General features: G+C 43.7%; 1 protein-coding gene across 2 annotated transcripts in view; it reads left to right on the top strand.

The window, feature by feature from the left end:
- Positions 1-17,801, top strand: part of ssbp4 (single stranded DNA binding protein 4) — an 89,697-nt gene that overhangs the window by 20,253 nt on the left and 51,643 nt on the right. For both annotated transcript variants that reach the window (XM_034584280.1, XM_034584281.1), the window contains exon 4: positions 4,808-4,892. In XM_034584280.1, coding sequence (XP_034440171.1) covers positions 4,808-4,892 — 85 coding nt within the window. The remainder of the gene's footprint in view (positions 1-4,807; positions 4,893-17,801) is intronic.

Raw genomic sequence — 17,801 nt, 5'->3', positions numbered from 1 at the left:
TTTACATGGCACAGTGATGTTGTTGTCTCCTCCTGCTCGCTGAACGCACTGCTGCTACCAGGAGAATAGCTGCTACTTGAGTCAAGGTAATAAAGACAACTGGAAGGGTTGTGCTTCTCCGCCTCCGCTCTGTGATTGCAGCATTTTGTCCCATTAAGAAGAGTCTGTTCTGATAAGACGGGGGAAGACGGCACGGTGGGCCTCTCGGTAACTTTATTTTTCGGACTCTGGTTCTTTCACTGATGCTCTGCGAGCCCCCTCCTTATCTACATTCGTCTCCATATCTGTCTTAATTTCTATTTCTTCTCTCTTCTGACCGACTTACAGGCTGGTTAGATGTACGACCAGACACACGCGCAGGATTATCTTGTAGACCTGCCATCAGCAGCCTGTCTTTTCCGTCCCTTTGTTTACTCTCCTTATTATAATGGAAAAGCACATTGTAACCACTGGCTTTGTCAAACCACAGTTAATTGCAAATAATTATCATGATGACATTTAAATTTAGTAATTGTCTTCTTCTGGACGGCTGGACGCTAATCCTTCCCTCTTCTGTTCTGGATACAAAGTGCGTGTTTGTGTGTGTGTGATTGCGTGTGTGTGTGTGTGTGTGTGTGTGTGTTCTGACAGTGCAAGCTCGTGTTTCTTTTAGCCTTTTTTCTCATTTGAGTGGATACAAAAAAAATACTTTGCACGACTCTGAGCTGAGATTTAAATCCCTCCTGTGACCACTCAAAGTAAGAGCAGTTAAAAGTTTCCCTCTTTATGGAGTTGTGTGGCTCAAATACCACCAGTTACTCCACATAATACCATAAAGAGCTTCCCATGATGAGGAGATTAGATGGAAACGATTAGATAATTGGATAGAAAATTTACTGTGTGCAGAGAACAAGATTTCCCGCAGATTGCTGCTGCTAATTAACCGCGTTTGTTGACTTCCCAGATCTTTTCTGAAGATTAATCTGAAAAGGAAGCGACAACAACTCTGTCACAGGCTTTCCCTCTTAAAGTGGGTGGGACCTGCGCTAACAATGGTCACATCCAGATTTTGACGAACAACACATGAGATGTTACAGTAGAACAGATAATTTCCCCCCTGACTTCATCCGGACCCTGAAAATTTAGTTTGAAAATCTGTGTCCCTATTCAAACGTGGTGTTAATGTCCATCCTGAGACATCTAATCACGAGTGTTTAATTAGTCTGTTCATACCTGGAATTAAAATGTTTCCTGAATGTGTGTCCTGTGACCTATTGTGATTGGATATCACTTGCCTGCTCTATATGCAAATAAACAGGGCCACCATTTCTGTCCACGAAGACCAAATTATGTTTTTACCAGGTTTAACATTTATATCCAATGACATTGTGTCTGTTTTGTAAGTGTGAGCGAGAGATAAAGGAAGCTTGCAGAGATAGGAGGGGCTGAATGAATCAATGAGCCGCACCCAGATCTACTCTGAAGAAAGATTGTACTCGTTTGAAAATCATCATGTGGTGCTCCGTGTTGATATTGTAGCGGTGAGCACAAACAAATCAAGTATTGTCACTGAGAAGCGTAAAAACACATTTAATTCATAGTGGAACTGTAGCGGGTCAGAGAACATCAGCTGAGTAGGCGGCCAAGGACGCATTTGTACGGCAGCCGAGACGATTCACACAAGAGAATTAATAGAAAACACGAATGCAAAAGCCGCACAACAGAAACAAAACAAAAACGAAAATGACAAGCAAAGACAAGTATTACAATTTGATGCTTGTCTATTTCAGGTGTTGCGGTACAGGTGCGTTCTTCCTTTTTGGGTGCTCCAAGCATGTTTACCGTAAAACCTCAAATAGACAAACATCACATTTTAAGCAGCGACTGGCTTGTCAGGGTTGCACACTTCTGTTGTGATTGTGTTTCCGCTGTTTGACTTTTGTAGTTGTGCCTTGGCTTCTGCGGTTGTGTTGTGGCGCTTGTAGTTGTATTGTTGCTCTTGCATTTGTGTTTTCCATTAATACGCTTGTGTGTGACTTCTCGGCCAACATAACATGGGTTTAAGCAGAGAAAAGAATGTGGTCCCATGTGTCCCAGACCACCCCTGAATGTGGTTGGAGTGATCGGATCTGAGGGTGCGTTCAGAAAGCATTTGAGTGCGCTCAGACCTGATCTTGTGATTGGATCACTCAAGGGTCTGTGATTAATTAATATTATAGAATTACATTTTGCTCTTGAATGAGTCACCTGTTGACACCTGGCGGCCTGTTTCATTTCCCTTTCGTCACACTCTAACTCCATGCAGAAACATGCATCCTATGTCATCCACCTAAAATAATATCAGAATAATGAAAGTCTTTAGTCCCGCCCACCTGCGATGCTGCCTCCGATTATGCAGAGAGACACAGAATGAGATTTCCCTCCGCGGCTCAGACGCAGGTCAGCTGTTCAAATCGCAATATATTTCAGATGTATGGGGCCAGGAGATGTTAGATCACCTTGCTCCCCCCCCTGTTCCCACACCTGGTTGTGTGTTTTCGTAACAAACTGTAACCTGCGTCCCGTTTCATTTCCCTGAGAGCTGATTGGATTTGCGATGGTTGTGCCTTCTCGCCGTCGTCGCTCCTCTGACGGAGCGGCAATCTCTTTAGTACCATCCGATAGATATGATAATGTACACAGGCTTTATTGTCAAGTGACAGAAGGGCAGCACAAAACACACACACACACGCCATATGTTTTCTGCGCCATCTTTGCCCTCCTTGTCTAGAGGGGACCCCAGGGCTCCCGTCGAGGCCTCGGGGCACCAACTCTGTCTTTTAATCTTTAAATACTTTAATAACACATTTCTATTTGAGCTCATGTGCTTTGAGAGGTTGGCGCTGTGAGCTGCTGGGTTGTAATTTATTGTTCTTTTTATTTTCACATTTATTGTCGCACTCTTGTTTCCTTGATGCCCAAAAAGGGAGAGTGTACATCAGCGATCACCAGTGTTTTATAATAACCGTATTTAGGGGATAATAACATTAAACCGTGAAATCAAACATTTAATTGTGAAGGGGAAATGACCGACATTTGACAAGGGGGCTACTGAGCCATTCTCTGACAGTTCTGGGCAATCAGCTAATATTTTCTGCTCCATTTCGCAGACTGTCATATCAAGTATCACGGCTGCTCCCAACATCAGCACAAAGAATGCATGTACCAGTTTATTTGCACCTTTAAATGGCAGCAAGAATTTCGTCTCATGAATTCAGCAGTTTGCTTTTTTTTTTGTATGCTGCCCATGAAATCAATAATCTCGAAGAAGGAGAAGTCCTTAATGTGGACTGGCTTACCAGGTACTTAATTTCAGTGCAGTAATTAAGGGCCTGTTTGGAGTGGGACCTAGTGGCCCCTGCTGCCCTGGAGGAGTGGGGGATTGGTCTAATTAACCAATATGAGTATGGCTGATTGGGCAGTAAGTAACATAATCACAGCTGATTGGTCAATAACCTGCAGGTCAGCGGGGCCGGCTGAGAGGAACATTTGGGGACAGCTCCTTCCTGAGCTCCAGGCTTCAGGCTGGGCTGTACAGTGGAGTCTGCACTTAATGTGACTGGAGGAGCTTCTGGGTTTTACACTGTTTTAAAAAAAAATCTCACTACTTTGTGGAAATGTGTTAAAAACAGTAAGTTAAGAGTGTTTCCTTGTGTATTTCAAGCTGAAAAGGTAAAGGCAAGGCAGTTTTATTTATTAACTACATCACGTAGTTTCAAGGTGCTTTACAGATCATCAAAAGAAATTAAAATAAATTTTAAATCAGAAAGCACAATTGTCAAGCAAAAAACTGAGATTTATTTACAAAAAAAGGAGTAATACATTGTGCAAAACAATAAATTCAAAATAAAATATAATACAATGATGGTATGACCTTAGATTTTGTAAAATAGTTTAAAAAAATCAGTGGTTCCTGCTTTTTGATGTCTTATGAAATACTGAGGGGTTTATGGACAAAACAAGCAATTTAATGATGTAATCTTAGTGTTTTGGAGGCAGCATGGTTGACAGTGGTTAGCAGTGTTGCCTCATAGCAAAAGGTTCCAGGTTTGAGTCCCAGCTTGGGACTACAAATTATGTGTTGCAGGCCTTGTTTTTGTGTTTTTAGATCAGATAATTCCCAATTTATATAATAATTTTGCTAATTTGTGTGTTTTATGAAGTAAAGAAGCTTCATGCATGGTCTTACGTTGAAGACATTTATTACATTTGTACATCAAACTTCTGTTTTGCTCTCAACAGACTTTTCCAAACTTATAAAGTCAAATAAAGTGGTTGTGCTGCTGCTTATGTTAAGATGCCATTAACCTCAGCTGTCACATTTGTACTTGGACTTGATAAATAAAACTTAAGAATGAAACTGACACGAGTCTCTTAGTGTGTCATTATTCACTTCAGTTTGGTCCCTCAATGATTCTTATCATCATCATTCACAAAAGCTCTTCACGTGAACAATGAGAAATTCTTATAAATGTTGTTTAATGTTTGTTAAAGGAACAAAAATATGTGTTTTTATTACCTCGAAATATACTGTATATAAAAAGAATGATATCTTTTATTTCTACCATTTTCATATCACTACTGAAACATTCCAAACACAACCTGCTTCAGCTGACTGTGCAGATTTGTTCATCATTTCACACAGGCACTCAGAGCACTCAACACAAACTTATCTCCATCAGATATTTGCAACCTTGTCCACAACAGAAACACAAGAACCAGGTGATGTGTGTTTGGATCTTGCAGCAAAGTGTCTAACCAATGTCGCTCTGTCGTCCTGTGTGCACAGTGTATTCTGGGATCTGTACTGCGCTGCCCCGGACCGGAGGGAGACATGCGAACATTCCAGCGAGGCCAAGGCTTTCCATGACTATGTGAGTGAACTTAACCAACCCTTGGGTTGTGTGCGAGGGACGCAAATACACACACACACACACACACACACACACACACACACACACACACACACACACACACACACACACACACACACACACACACACACACACACACACACACACACACACACACACACACACACACACACACACACACACACACACACAACCACACAACCACACGCTTTCACACGTGGTTACGAGCGTATGCGAGCACACCAAGAGTGTGTGGGACGTTTCTGACTGTGATAATGCTGCTGGTTCTTGTTTTGACATGTTTCTTACTGTCTGCGTGTCTGCTGCTGCAGCCTCTGGTTGAGGTGGGACAGTCTCTGAGGTAAACATCTGAAATAGCCTGCTTTTAAAAATGCAGCATCTATGACCACCAGTTCTATATTTTATGGCGAAGCCCATTGACTTCCATGTTTAAACTTTTAACGTCTGACAGAGCTCTTCATGCCATTCTTCCTCGTTTCACACAATCCATCTTGGTTGCTTCCCTCGACTCAGCTGCCGGCCGCACTTCCTCAAACGCCGACCCCCTGACCCCTCAGCCAAATTGTCAGTGTGGGGTGAAAGGTCGCGGTGCTGCCTGGCTATTTATTGGTCCACTCACTGTTTCTGTAAAGGTCAAAGCACATAAAGCAGCTGGCTGATAACATGAGCACATTAACACACACACATTCGCACACAACGCATACAAACACACACACACACACACACAGGACACTTTTGGAGCTGGGCAAGCTTTGCTGGTTGTGGCTGCAGGGGCTGGACGGGGTGATGAAAGGTAATAGTCTGCAGACCCCTTGACCCTCTCATCTTCTGAAGGGCTGAAGTAGTCGATCAGTAACCTACTACACACACACACACACACACACACACACACACACACACACGCACCAGAGCTGGCTGATGGCTGGCTGTGAGAATAGAGTCTTTGTTGGCTTTCATTATTGCAAATGACCATATTGATGTGAACATGACCCTCGCAGACCTTACCTTAATATGTTTTAGAATTGATTTATATCCTTTACTATGTTAAATACTGTGTATGTATTACATTGTTTGATTCTTCTATTAACTCAGTCCTGCAGCATCACTGTAAAATACAGAATTTAACTGCAGCAGTTAGCAAAGACAACAGAGTAATAACACTTGTATTAGATTATCCATGTTGGGTTCTACACATGTAGCCGAGGCTAATGCTGGTTGTTTTCTTTCGGGAGGGGGTCATGTGAAACGAGCCTGACCAATCAGCAAAGGCTAAGTTGTGACCTAAAAGACGCAATCAGCAAGCGGTTGTGAGTGTCCATATAACTGTTTACAAACTTCTTCAGACGTATCGGTAGAGTCGTTATGATTTCAAATGAAAACATGGTAATGTGGATGTAATCTGTAGCAACGGCGGATGGACCATCCATGTAAGTCGATCATGACAAAGGCAATGACAGCTGATTCCCGGGGTTCTGCATGCTAAGTCGAGCTTCACTGAACCTTGAATTAAACAGGTGGACAGCTCTTTGTGCAGCAGTGGGGGTGCAGCTGCAGGGTTCTGTGGGCTGAGTCCAGCAGCAGGTCTTTACTCGCTGCGCCTCAATTACTGCAGGTCACTTTTACAGTTCCAGAAACAAAGCTGCAACCAGCATCGCCACAGTCCGAGCAAATAGCCCATTCCAAAGGTAGGTTTCGAATCTACCTAGCACTGCAGTACCTTTTAAAGAAAGGTTACTGGGACAGGAAGTTGACTGGACAGGCCGCTCCAGCTACTAGATGATGGTTCCACCTGGGCAGAAGTGAAAGCTGAAATAGATTAAAGTTGCTATTCTTACCATTCCATCATTTCATTCAGGCTCTTTTAGCCCGTAGCCACTCGCCCATTCAGTTGAACCCTCTTATGAGGTTTGACAGCAAAAGTGTGAGCACTTGTCAGCCGTACAGATTACATTTGTTGTGCATGTACTACGCACATGTGTGTGTGTGTGTGGGCACGTGTTGATGTGTGTGTCTCCGTTCCGTACCTCCCTCTGTGTGTGTGAGTATGTTGGACAACCATAAGATTAATTACATGGTTAATTAAACCTAGTAGTTAATTAAATCTGACAACTGTGTCTAATTAATCTAAATGCCATATAATTTCCTACACCTTTCTCCAGAGGTAGGCCAGCTGGATACCTGCGTGTCAGCTCTTTAACAGCTCCGCTCTGACAGGTCTGGTCAATGTAAGGCTGTGGGAGGGTTTTTCAAGCTGCAAACTCTTGCCACTGTTAAAGACGCGTTTTAAAAGTCCATATGTTTCAGCCTGTGGCGACGTAAATCAGTCGGGAGCACTAATTCTAATGGGGTGTTAATGAAATGAACTCCAATTGCAGTGCGATATTTGAAGTGTGGGAGTAATGGGAGGCTACGAGGTGTTTTTTTTTTTTTAACAGACAAACACATGACTTTGTTCTGGGCCAATGATTCAGAAAGTGTGGTTTGACCTGGCTTTGAGCTGGCACCAGTTCAGAGAGCGAGCTGTCAGACGAGGGCGGATTTGTTGTTGACGCATCAGGAAAGAAATCTGAAGAAGACTTTCACTTTTGACTCCCTTTATATTGTTTTAAGATTTAAAAAATCCCTTTCTTTTCATTCTTTATTGACGCTTTTTGAGTTCTTACACTGAGTCAAATATTCAAATCAAACACTTCAGATATTTCAGTTGTCTGGTGCATCATTTTTATACAACTCAAACTCGTATGCTCTCTTTTTGGAAAATTTGGGATTTCCACTAGACTTTAAAATGAAGTCTTTCTAAACAGTGTTTGGCTACACTACAAGGAATAGTATAAAATGTTCTTTCTTTGATTTGGTCTGTTGGTGATTATAAATGTTGGAACTTCAGATTCAACCCAAAACCAGAGTCAATACCGCAATGTGTGTGCGTGCACAGAGGGTGTGGCCGGGACTAAGACGAGGTAAAATGCAGGACTAGGTGTGAGTGAGCACATGTGCTGTTAGGACTGTTACTGTGTGTGAGTGTGTGTGTGTGTGTGTGTGTTTGTGCGACAGTAGAAGGAGAGAGAGTGTCAGGGTCAAAGTGTGTGATTCCCCGGGGGATGAGGGGTCTGTCTGTCTCTGATTAACTGTGGCTCCTCGGTCCCCGCAGACCGACGGCCCGATCAAGTCTCTATCACGGCCCCTAGCTGATAACGGCTCCCTCATTCCCCCGAGTCTCCCCGGATCACAGAGTGAAAAACAACACGGCTCCCAGGAGTCACACACACTCCGCTTTGCGTGCTGCTCAGCAGGAATAGCGAAAGAGGAATCTACGAAAGATAAACCAGGATTCTTTCGTTTAGACTTTATTTAATTTTTTACATAATTTATATTTTTTCTCTAGTATCTATGCCGTCAGTTTATTGTGGATAACTGCTGTAAAATTAATTTGAAAGAAAAACAGTTTGCTTATTTGTTTCCTGGAACTAATTAGGTTGCTAGGCAACATTGAGCCGGAGTCGAGTCTTAGTTACAGATTTGGTTTGGCTTGGCTCAGTTTGGCTCAATTTGGCCCAGATTGAAGGCAGCTCTTACTCAGCCCTGTCCTACTGGCCCTGTTTGAGAGCGATGATGTAGACTTTGTGGACTCTCCAGTTTGGGGAAGATAATGGAATATAATGTGCTAATCCTCAGATCTGGGGACTGGTTGACAGCTAATCCAGGGGAATGTGGTGGGATTGGAGCCCTGGCCGCACTCCCAGAACTGGAGGTCTCTGACTGGCTGGATTGCTGGTTGGCTTCACCCCTGGATGGTGAATCTGCTATCATAGCCAGGCATAAAAAAAAACTCGCACATGCCGACACATTTGTGTGCATATCACACACCCACACTTGTATGCAAATGAGCGGCTCCCTCTCAGAGAGATGATACTGTATCATAAAGAGACGGAACAGCCTGAAGTCTTGTACCTCTGTAAAGTAATTTAAGTTGCCTTTCTTGTCGTCTTAATTGTCTGAGTTGTGTTTCTGTCCTTCCTCTTCACATTGCCGTTTAATCATGTTTATTCCCTAAAAGAGATCTGCACATCTCATAGTCGTCTTGTCTGCGGGAATGTGGATGTTCCTCAAAAGAGCACTTTGTTGAGGGAACGTGTTTGATTTGAAGAGCACGGCACATCTTTATTATCTCAATATGAATGATTAAGAGACTTGAGCTTTGGGAGGAAGAAAGAATACATATTGCACACACACACACACACAAACACACACAAACACACACAAACGCATTCTTTAAATTTAAGGAGATATAAGAATGAGACTGTTTTCTCTGTGTCTCCTTCTCTCTCTCTCTTTCTCTCTCTCTCAAACACACACACACACACACACACACACACACACACACACACACACACACACACACACACACACACACACACACACACACACACACACACACACACACACACAATCACCCTTGCAATCACAGACAAACAGTCTTTCAGGAAGTGATACACTCCGGCCTTGTTGTCGCAGACATTTTGCTTCGCCCCAGTCAGAGGTCGCAACCCTGAACATCTGCGTTTCATGCCAACCCGGGTTCACTGCCTGCGGAGTGTCACAGATTTAGTGCCACAAGTGCGTCATTCATCGCAGTGCTTCACTGACTCCCCTCAGCTCTCGGCTCACTGATGACAACTGTCACGGCGGTGGCTGAGATGGAGGAGTCAAACATGGGCATCTGACATTTTCTATAGAAAGTCGCACCTTATCCAAAAATAGCACGTTAACAAAGAGAAAAACCAAATGGATGTTTTTGTGAATTGAAACATTCTTTGCATTAGTGTCTTAAATGGGAACTAATGATTCTCAATAATTTAGTGCAATTTACCCATCACAGTTTCCCTAAGACCAGTATAGCAAATCTAAAAATGTCTTGTTAGTCCAAAACCAAATTATATTAATTTACTGTCATCCTCGCATTTGAGAAGCTGCAACAAGCAAACGTTTGTCACCTTTGCCTGATAAATGACTCAAATAATTAATCGATTATCAAAACAGATGCTAATTAAATTTTGGTCTAATTGTTTGAGCTGTGAATCTATTAACCCACTTAAATATATAATGAAAAATAAGTGTTGCAGCTTTAATCTGATGTGTTCCCAGCATGCAGTGCATAGACCATAGATGGACGGAGGTGCACTGTTGGCTGTTGCCCGGGGATTCTTTGAGAGGGTTAAACATTTGTTCGTTTGGACCACAGTAACAGGTGGCACGAGGGGAGGAGCCGCGCTCTGTAAACAACCACTGATGGCCGAGCCTTTGTCTGGACCCTCGTGTGTGATTTCCTCTATGTTTTCCATTCTCTACAACTCTCTGCGTCGCCATACCAGGTGCTCACTCGTCTAATTTAAGGCCACACGTCTGCCGGAACCCTTCCTTCCCTCTCACGACCGTCTTTGTCTCTGTCCTTTTTCAAATTTTTTTTTGCAAAGACTGAATTTACTCATCCTGCACAGTTTCTCCTGCTTCAATTCCTCTCAGGTCTTTTTCACCACCAACAACCCCCCTCACTCCACTCCCCCTGCCGCTCTTTCTTTCCTTTCCTCCCCTCCGTTCCACGCTCTTACTCCCCCCCCCCCCCCCCCCTCTCTTTGCCTCCCTCCCTCCCTCCCTCCCCCTCTCTCTAGAGGAGATTGATTGGGTAATCTGGCTGGGTGCCAGCGGTGCCCGCTTTCTTGCTCGGGGGAAGGAGAAAAGCGGGGGCGACATGACGACATGCAGGAATAATAATAACATCCATAAAATAGGCAGAGTAGGTATGGATGGAGGGATGAGGTGAGAAAGAGAGAGTGAAAGAGAGAGAGAGTGAAAGAGAGAGCGAGAGCTGGGGAATGGAGTTGGCGTTGGCACGGCGATATCTTCTTCATACAGATTTTTCTGGCCTCTTTCAGTAAACGTAGCCTACACACACACACACACATGGCGTGCCTAAACATTTAGCGTCTCCATTTCTGTCCGTCTCTATCTGTCTTCCCATCTTTCTGTCCTCCCTCCCTCCCACCACCACCTCCGTTTGCACCCGTGTCGTCTTTTAATATCAAACAGCGTGTGGAGTGCAGACTGCAGGCAGATGGGCGTCGAGCGAGAGGACGCTGTCTTTGTGTGCCGTTTGTTTACCGTTGTTGCCGTCTAAATGAAAAAGGCCAGTAGGCTCCTCTGTCTGTGTATACCTTTCCTGTATCTGAGGGAAGCAACAAAGCCTGAAAGTGCTGCCCTCAAGCTGTGTGTGTGTGTGTGTGTGAGACTGGAGGTCTGGAAGTGACAGAAGCAGGAGGATCAAATATTGTTTATGATTCCTCTCCTCGCAGGTTCATTCTGGGCAAGCTTAAACTGTGCTGTGGTTTTAGCATTTGATCTCATGTGGAGCACGGGCTCCTGGATCTGTGTCTGACAGAGACAGACATGGAGACGGACAGATGGAGACAACAAACCGGGGACAGAGTCAGAAAGACGAGTGACAGCGGGAAGAAGGAAAGTGGGGGAGACGGCAAGCAAGAGGGAGTTAAGGAAGGAGGGAGGGAGGGAGATGTGTCGGTGTGCAGGAAGAAAGAGGTGTCTGAAGACACTGGGGACTTTTTTTGAAGTCTGCGCTTTTCATAGTTTATCTTAGTTTTGGTTCTCGCTCTGCGTTTGCGTCCTGCTAGCCGGAGCAGGGAAAATGCCACAAATTCGCCAGTGCAAAGTTATTGCAGAAGTCAAACCCTGCAGCGTTCACTTTCCCTCTTTGCATGCAGATTTCCAACCCAGTCCCATTTAATTTCCCTAACCCAGTTACCCATGAATGCCCTCTCCTTTGCAACATCATCATCCATAACATTTAAACCAATGCCTTAAATGAATACTACATTCTGGGAAATAGTGGCATCTCCTTGGGGCATTTGTTCGTCTCCCTCGGCGAAAACTATGAGAAAGCTGGCAATTTTATTTCAGCTTAGCCATTTTCAGGAAATTATGGTTCAATAATTAGAAAAACTAAACAAAAACAACCTTCATCACTTGTTTGCCTCAACTGTAACTGGTTTACTGTGGAGGATTGAAGTGAGCAATTTGTCGGGGGTTAGAAGTTCGAGGGCGACCTTCCATGCCAGAGGTGTTTATGTCTGTTGTCTGTGGTCTTTCTCCTGCCAAGCTCATGTCTCCTGACTGGGCACACACACACACACACACACACACACACACACACACACACACACACTCTCTCTCTCTCTCTCTCTCTCTCTCTCTCTCTCTCTCTCTCTCTCACCATCTTTGAAGTTCCCCAGTGACTCCCAAACCACATCCACTTATCCATTTATCTATTGTGTAAAAAAGACCCTGTCCTGCACAACACAGCATAAATTACTGCAATTATGATCCTTCTGCTGTGTTTGCGTTTACTTGAATGGAACTTTCCTCTGGCAACCTGTGCTGACTTGGTGTTTTCCTAACTCTGTGTCCCACGTTCAGGTGGTGAGGGCAGAGCAGCCTGGTAAAGGTTAACACTTTTGAAGTAGCACTTTAGTGAGTATTTCACTGTTTCACGCTGTAAGTTTTTTTCCCTTCAAAGTGAAGCGACGCTGCTCATCTCCTTTTCCAGCTGTGGTGCTCCCTGCTCTGTCCTCCCAGAGCCGGGCTCGGAGCAGCACTCCATTACTGCCGCTCCTCATTAGGTCTAAAACTGTGACGATGGTTACAGGGATTGTCAGGCGGGTCCCAGGGAGTGAAACCTATCTTTAAACATACACTCCCGTTGGTTAAATCAGGCAGCTGAGGAGCCATTTCCTACTTCTTCGCCCAAGTCCGTAAATTAGATCAGCTCACACTGGAGCTGTGGTGGATGTTACACAAGAAAAGTTAGATTTTTAAGTCAAGCTTGATTGCTCGCTGTTGTGTAGGTCCACACGTGCACATTAACTGTCAGCAGGGGAACTGTGTAAAAGTGTGTGACACTGTGTAATTATTGATTAAATGAGATTCAAAATATTTGATATTTAAGTCACAAAAAAAACCCCCACACATCTGTATATGTTTGATCCTGAGTTGTGTCTGCAGCTGTTCCTTTATGCAAGAGTCTAAACCATCACTCATTGCTTTGAATGCACAGTCATAACTGAAGGCTCCTCAACTCTTCTCTCTATATAACATATTTATACACCAACAAACCATTTAGATTGTTTCCTTGTCGCTATCACTTACATGGCCTTGAGACATGTATGAATTTCTCTTGACTCTTGTGTGTCTTGTGTAAGGTGACATTCAGTTTCCCCTTTGAGGGATTGATAAAGTATCTTGTATCGTACGATACCGTATCATATCTTACCTTACCTTACTGTATCGTATCGTCACGTACTGTACAGGGCTAGAGGATGTTTGTTTTATGCTTGTATTTAAATACAATACAACTAATCATATCAAAAATAGAGATTATCAGTTTTAGGAATAGTTTGTTCAAATCAGATAAAAAGATAATAAAGACAAATACATTTTGTGTGGTAACTTTACTTTCACTTCGCTTAGTGTGGAGCTGCTTTTCACCTTTTGCAGTTTCATCCTCCATAACAATCCTTTTTCTGTAAGTCACTCCTGCCTTTTCCCTTTTTCCCAGATGTTTTTGTCCACTCTAATAATCTTTCTCCTTCTCTCTCTCACACACACACACACACACACACGCGCGCGCGCTGTCCTGCCCTCTCTAATTCGCCCCTGCTTCTCTTTGTGGCACTGGTTAGGCTTGTAGCTGGCAGACGTTTCAGCCTGGCACAGTGTTCCTGGCACAGCGTGTGTGTGTGTGCTGTCTGCGGTACAGCTCTGCCAGTCCACCAGTCTCAAGTACCAGCTGGGCACCCAAACTCTCCACCAAAATAAACTGGCCACGCTACCATTGAGCCCATGGGTGGAAGCGTGTGTGCATGAGAGTGCGATTGCTCGTGTTTATGTGTGCACGCACAGGTACATGTCTGCGTGCGCTTGTGTGCTGCTGATCGGACACCACGCTTATTAAGTCCCATTGAAGCGAGTGGTGAAACAAACACGGTCTTTCCTCAGATGAATGCCTGAGATGTTCGCCGGTCTCAACTTTGCATTACACTGAAGCCCTCCCTGCTAGGATTAAGGACTAAAACAATTACAAAGACTTATTTGCAATTTAAATTCTCCTAAATGCAGACCTAATCCCCGTTTTCCAAAGGCAGCAATACTGAGAGGCAGAATAAATGTGTGAGAGAGATCCAATTCAAGCCTCTGCTGGGGTTTCTGTTGCTAAAATAACACTTTAAGTTATAGGGGGGGGGATAATGAATGTGCTTTGAGCTGGTTGAGTTATATTTGGAGAACAGTTTGTTTCTTGTGTTTGCAATGACAGGATGAACACACAGAATCAGCAGGGGAGTCAATTATTTTCACATCATTTGTATGAAGAGATGGACACACATCTTTCAAAATGTTATATGATGTGCATGTGTGTGTATTTACATATTCACATGTGGGTGCGTTAAGGTGTCCTGATGGCGGGGGCCACAATGAGCGTGCTTTACTGCTGCCCAGGGTATATTTACCGACAGTGACTTTAATGCAGTGTAATGATTATTTTTATTCCAGGTACTTTGGCAGCCCGCTCGCTCTGAGTGGAATGACTCCCCATTGGCTCACTGATTACCTCTGTGACTGCTGCCACACCTGGCTCCTTCAGCTCTCCTCTCTCTCCAACATTACACCTTCACAACGTCCTCCCCTTTCATTACAGCACCTTGATCAGGCCGTCCCTCTCTCTCAGTATTTACCCATCTTCTAAATTCAACAATGGGCTCTACCTTCAGTTTGTTTGGTCTTACTCCTCCTGCATCATCTCTTCATCTCTTCTTTGCCCTCCATCACTCCATCAGTTACCTAGTTTAGTGCAGTGATTTCAACCTGCCGACCTTATCTACCTTTGCACCTTCATAAGTCGCCTTTCTCACAGCCTGCTCAAGGCTGTTGTGTGTAAAAGATACACCATTACGCCTTAATGCCTGCCGGGGAGATAGCATAGACTGTATTTAAAAATGGAGGTACACTTAGGGTCTGAAAATTAAAGAAATTTGAAATGCCTGAAACCTGTTTCCTGCAGAGGGCGACTCCACAGGTGGCAAAACAAAGTCAGTTTCTATAGAAATCTACGAGAAAATTTGTGAACATTTTCCCAAGGAGTTTATGTTCTTAATCGCTTGATTCAAGTCTTCTTGAATATGGCATGATGTTCATTCGGTGCAGGTGTAGGTGGGCGTGCATTGTGTCAGGCTCATCAATATACATGTATCAAACCAAAACTTCACGCCAACAAAGCAGATTTCAAAACAATCAAAATCACTTTTTGCTAATTCCTTTGTAAACCTCTGCAAGAGTTACCGTAAAACCTTAAAACCTGCTCAAAGTGCCCTCCCTCAGTGTAAACCTTTTTTTACTTAAATTACTTTGCTAAGAAGAAACACTGCCGATCACCTGAGGGCCAGTCGAAATCCAATGTTTCAAATCAACATGTTTTAATCGTCTCAAGTTCTGGAAAAGAACGAACCCAATTAAAATCAGCATCTTCCTCTGACGCTTTCTCCGTTTTACTGGGATTTCTCTCAAGGCTCCTGATCCATGTGCTTGTCCTGCTCACTTGGTTCCTTTTGCCATCCACCCTCTTATATTTTCCACTCATGGATGAAGAAAACTCACATCATTATATTCGGACTACTGTTAGCCGTAACGAGATTTAAGCTTGTTCTCCTACTAGTGCAGGTTACACCTAATCAAGAATGCGTCTAATGAGGTCAGTCATTAATATCATTCCTCTGAAGATCTCTAAAAACTGCTGACTATTGACTATTAGGAAGGAGTAATAAGTTAATAACTGATGCTGCACTTCTTAACACGTCTTTCACTGACATACAAATGAACGATAAGCGTTGTGGCTTTAAACCGGTTGCTAACTCTAAAACTCTAAGTAGAAGAGCTAGTGCTCTGTACACCTGAGCAGCCAGTGGCCAGGAACACTGTGATTCCTATGGAGAGGATTTGTGTTTGAACCTGTGTTATCAAGAAGCTGCTCAAGACAATGGGCGTTGTTGTGGAACAGTGTGTTTTACTAAAAACTTAATAAAAAATGGATGCATTCATCTACAGTATAAAGACAGTTATTGTCTTCATAGAAATAATTCTCTGTAATAGAAGATAGATGGTGTATTAACAAGGAGTTTGTTGTTGAAACAGACTGTGAATAGTTTGTGTTCACATCACTGTTCATGCCTCTCTCTTGGCCAGGGTCACAGGCAGAGTTTATCTTTTGTGTATTAGACAATAGAGCTATAAATAGTTGTGTTTATGTATCAGAATATCTGTGTGTGCTCGTGCGTATGTGACTGTTTGATGTTTTTCCCCTGAGCGAGCTGCAACGCGGCTATTAACCAACACTTAAGGTCAGCGCCGGGTCAGAGGCTGCCCCCGCTGCCGCTTACGGTTAATTCTTCTGAGAGGAGCGGAAAATCCCCAAAATCCACATCGTGTACTCGGTAACAATTGTAACGTGTGAACTTCCAACCTCAAGTCCGCTGTCTGGTTGTAAGCCTTCAGATAGAGTATTTATATCTCTTATGATTAAGTTCAGTGTATAAATAGGGAAATCCGGTTCATCACTGACTGGATGTTTGGGCCTATTTAAGTTTGACTGTATGTTCACGTGTGCATCCAACAAGAAAGAACTAAACGTCACACAGTGTTTGTGCACATGCTCACATACAGTTCCTGTGTGACTCCTGTTATGTGTCCTGTCTGCGCCGCTTGATCTGGTTTTATTACATCAGATCTTTTCTTGTAAAAGTGACATTTGGAATAGAGAGATCCACTACACTGCGCTGCACTCTGAAAAGGTCAGCTTTCACTGAAGGAGTGTGTGCGACCAGCCGTCACTCTGCGAGGGTGAGAGAGGGAAGAGAGAGAGAGGTCTCTTCTGAACGGTCGGACCAGTTCAGTTTGGTTAGATAGACCCCTGCTTAGTTGGCAGGGGTTGGGTGATGGTTTGAGTTTCTTCCTCTCAGTTCTGGACTGAGTTGTTCTCTTCTGGGCTGGATTGTTCTGCTGGATGCTGTAATCTCCTCAGTGCATGGCCAGATTACCGTCTGCTCCATATTGTGCGGTGGCGGGCTGTGGGATGGAGGGATGGCAGGAGGAGGGGAGAGAAGGGACAGAGGGAGGGATGGAGGAGGTTTTGCTCTGATCTGCTGCTACATAAGGAAGATTACCTTTTTATTAATGTATCCATCTGGACGTTTACTATATTTGGTTGTTTGTTCAGTGTGCTTGTTTGCGTCTAAGAACATTATGTTTTAACCTTATGAGATTTCAATCTCAATAAATCAAAGCTGAGATTAGACATATGTGTTATTTCCCAAGAGTTGTCAACCCAATGACTGAATCGCACTGTAATACAATTATGATTAGATATACTGTACATATACACAGTATGTATTCCCTTTGTGGGTAATATCGTAAATTCATTGTGCTATTTATCCAGAATATTATTATTTTTCTTAAATGGAATGATTTTCAGTAAAGAAAAATGAAGAAATTTGAGTATTCATTGTGCCCCCTCCCTTCCCCACCACCCCCCCTCCACACGTCTTCCTCTCCATCTCTTTCTGTCTCCTGTGCACTCCGTGCAGAAATGATTTCCATTCCTGCTGAATTAATGAGGTTCTGCTGAACTGAGAAAAGGCAAGGGGAGTGTACACACACACACACACACACACACACACACACACACACACACACACACACACACACACACACACACACACACACACACACACACACACACACACACACACACACACACACACAGACGGAAGC

The sequence above is a fragment of the Hippoglossus hippoglossus genome, chromosome 4 (genome assembly GCF_009819705.1).
Source record: "Hippoglossus hippoglossus isolate fHipHip1 chromosome 4, fHipHip1.pri, whole genome shotgun sequence".
NCBI classification, from domain to species: domain Eukaryota; kingdom Metazoa; phylum Chordata; class Actinopteri; order Pleuronectiformes; family Pleuronectidae; genus Hippoglossus; species Hippoglossus hippoglossus.
The sequence above is the reverse complement of the archived record's forward strand: the minus strand, read 5'-3'. Positions and strand labels throughout refer to the sequence as shown.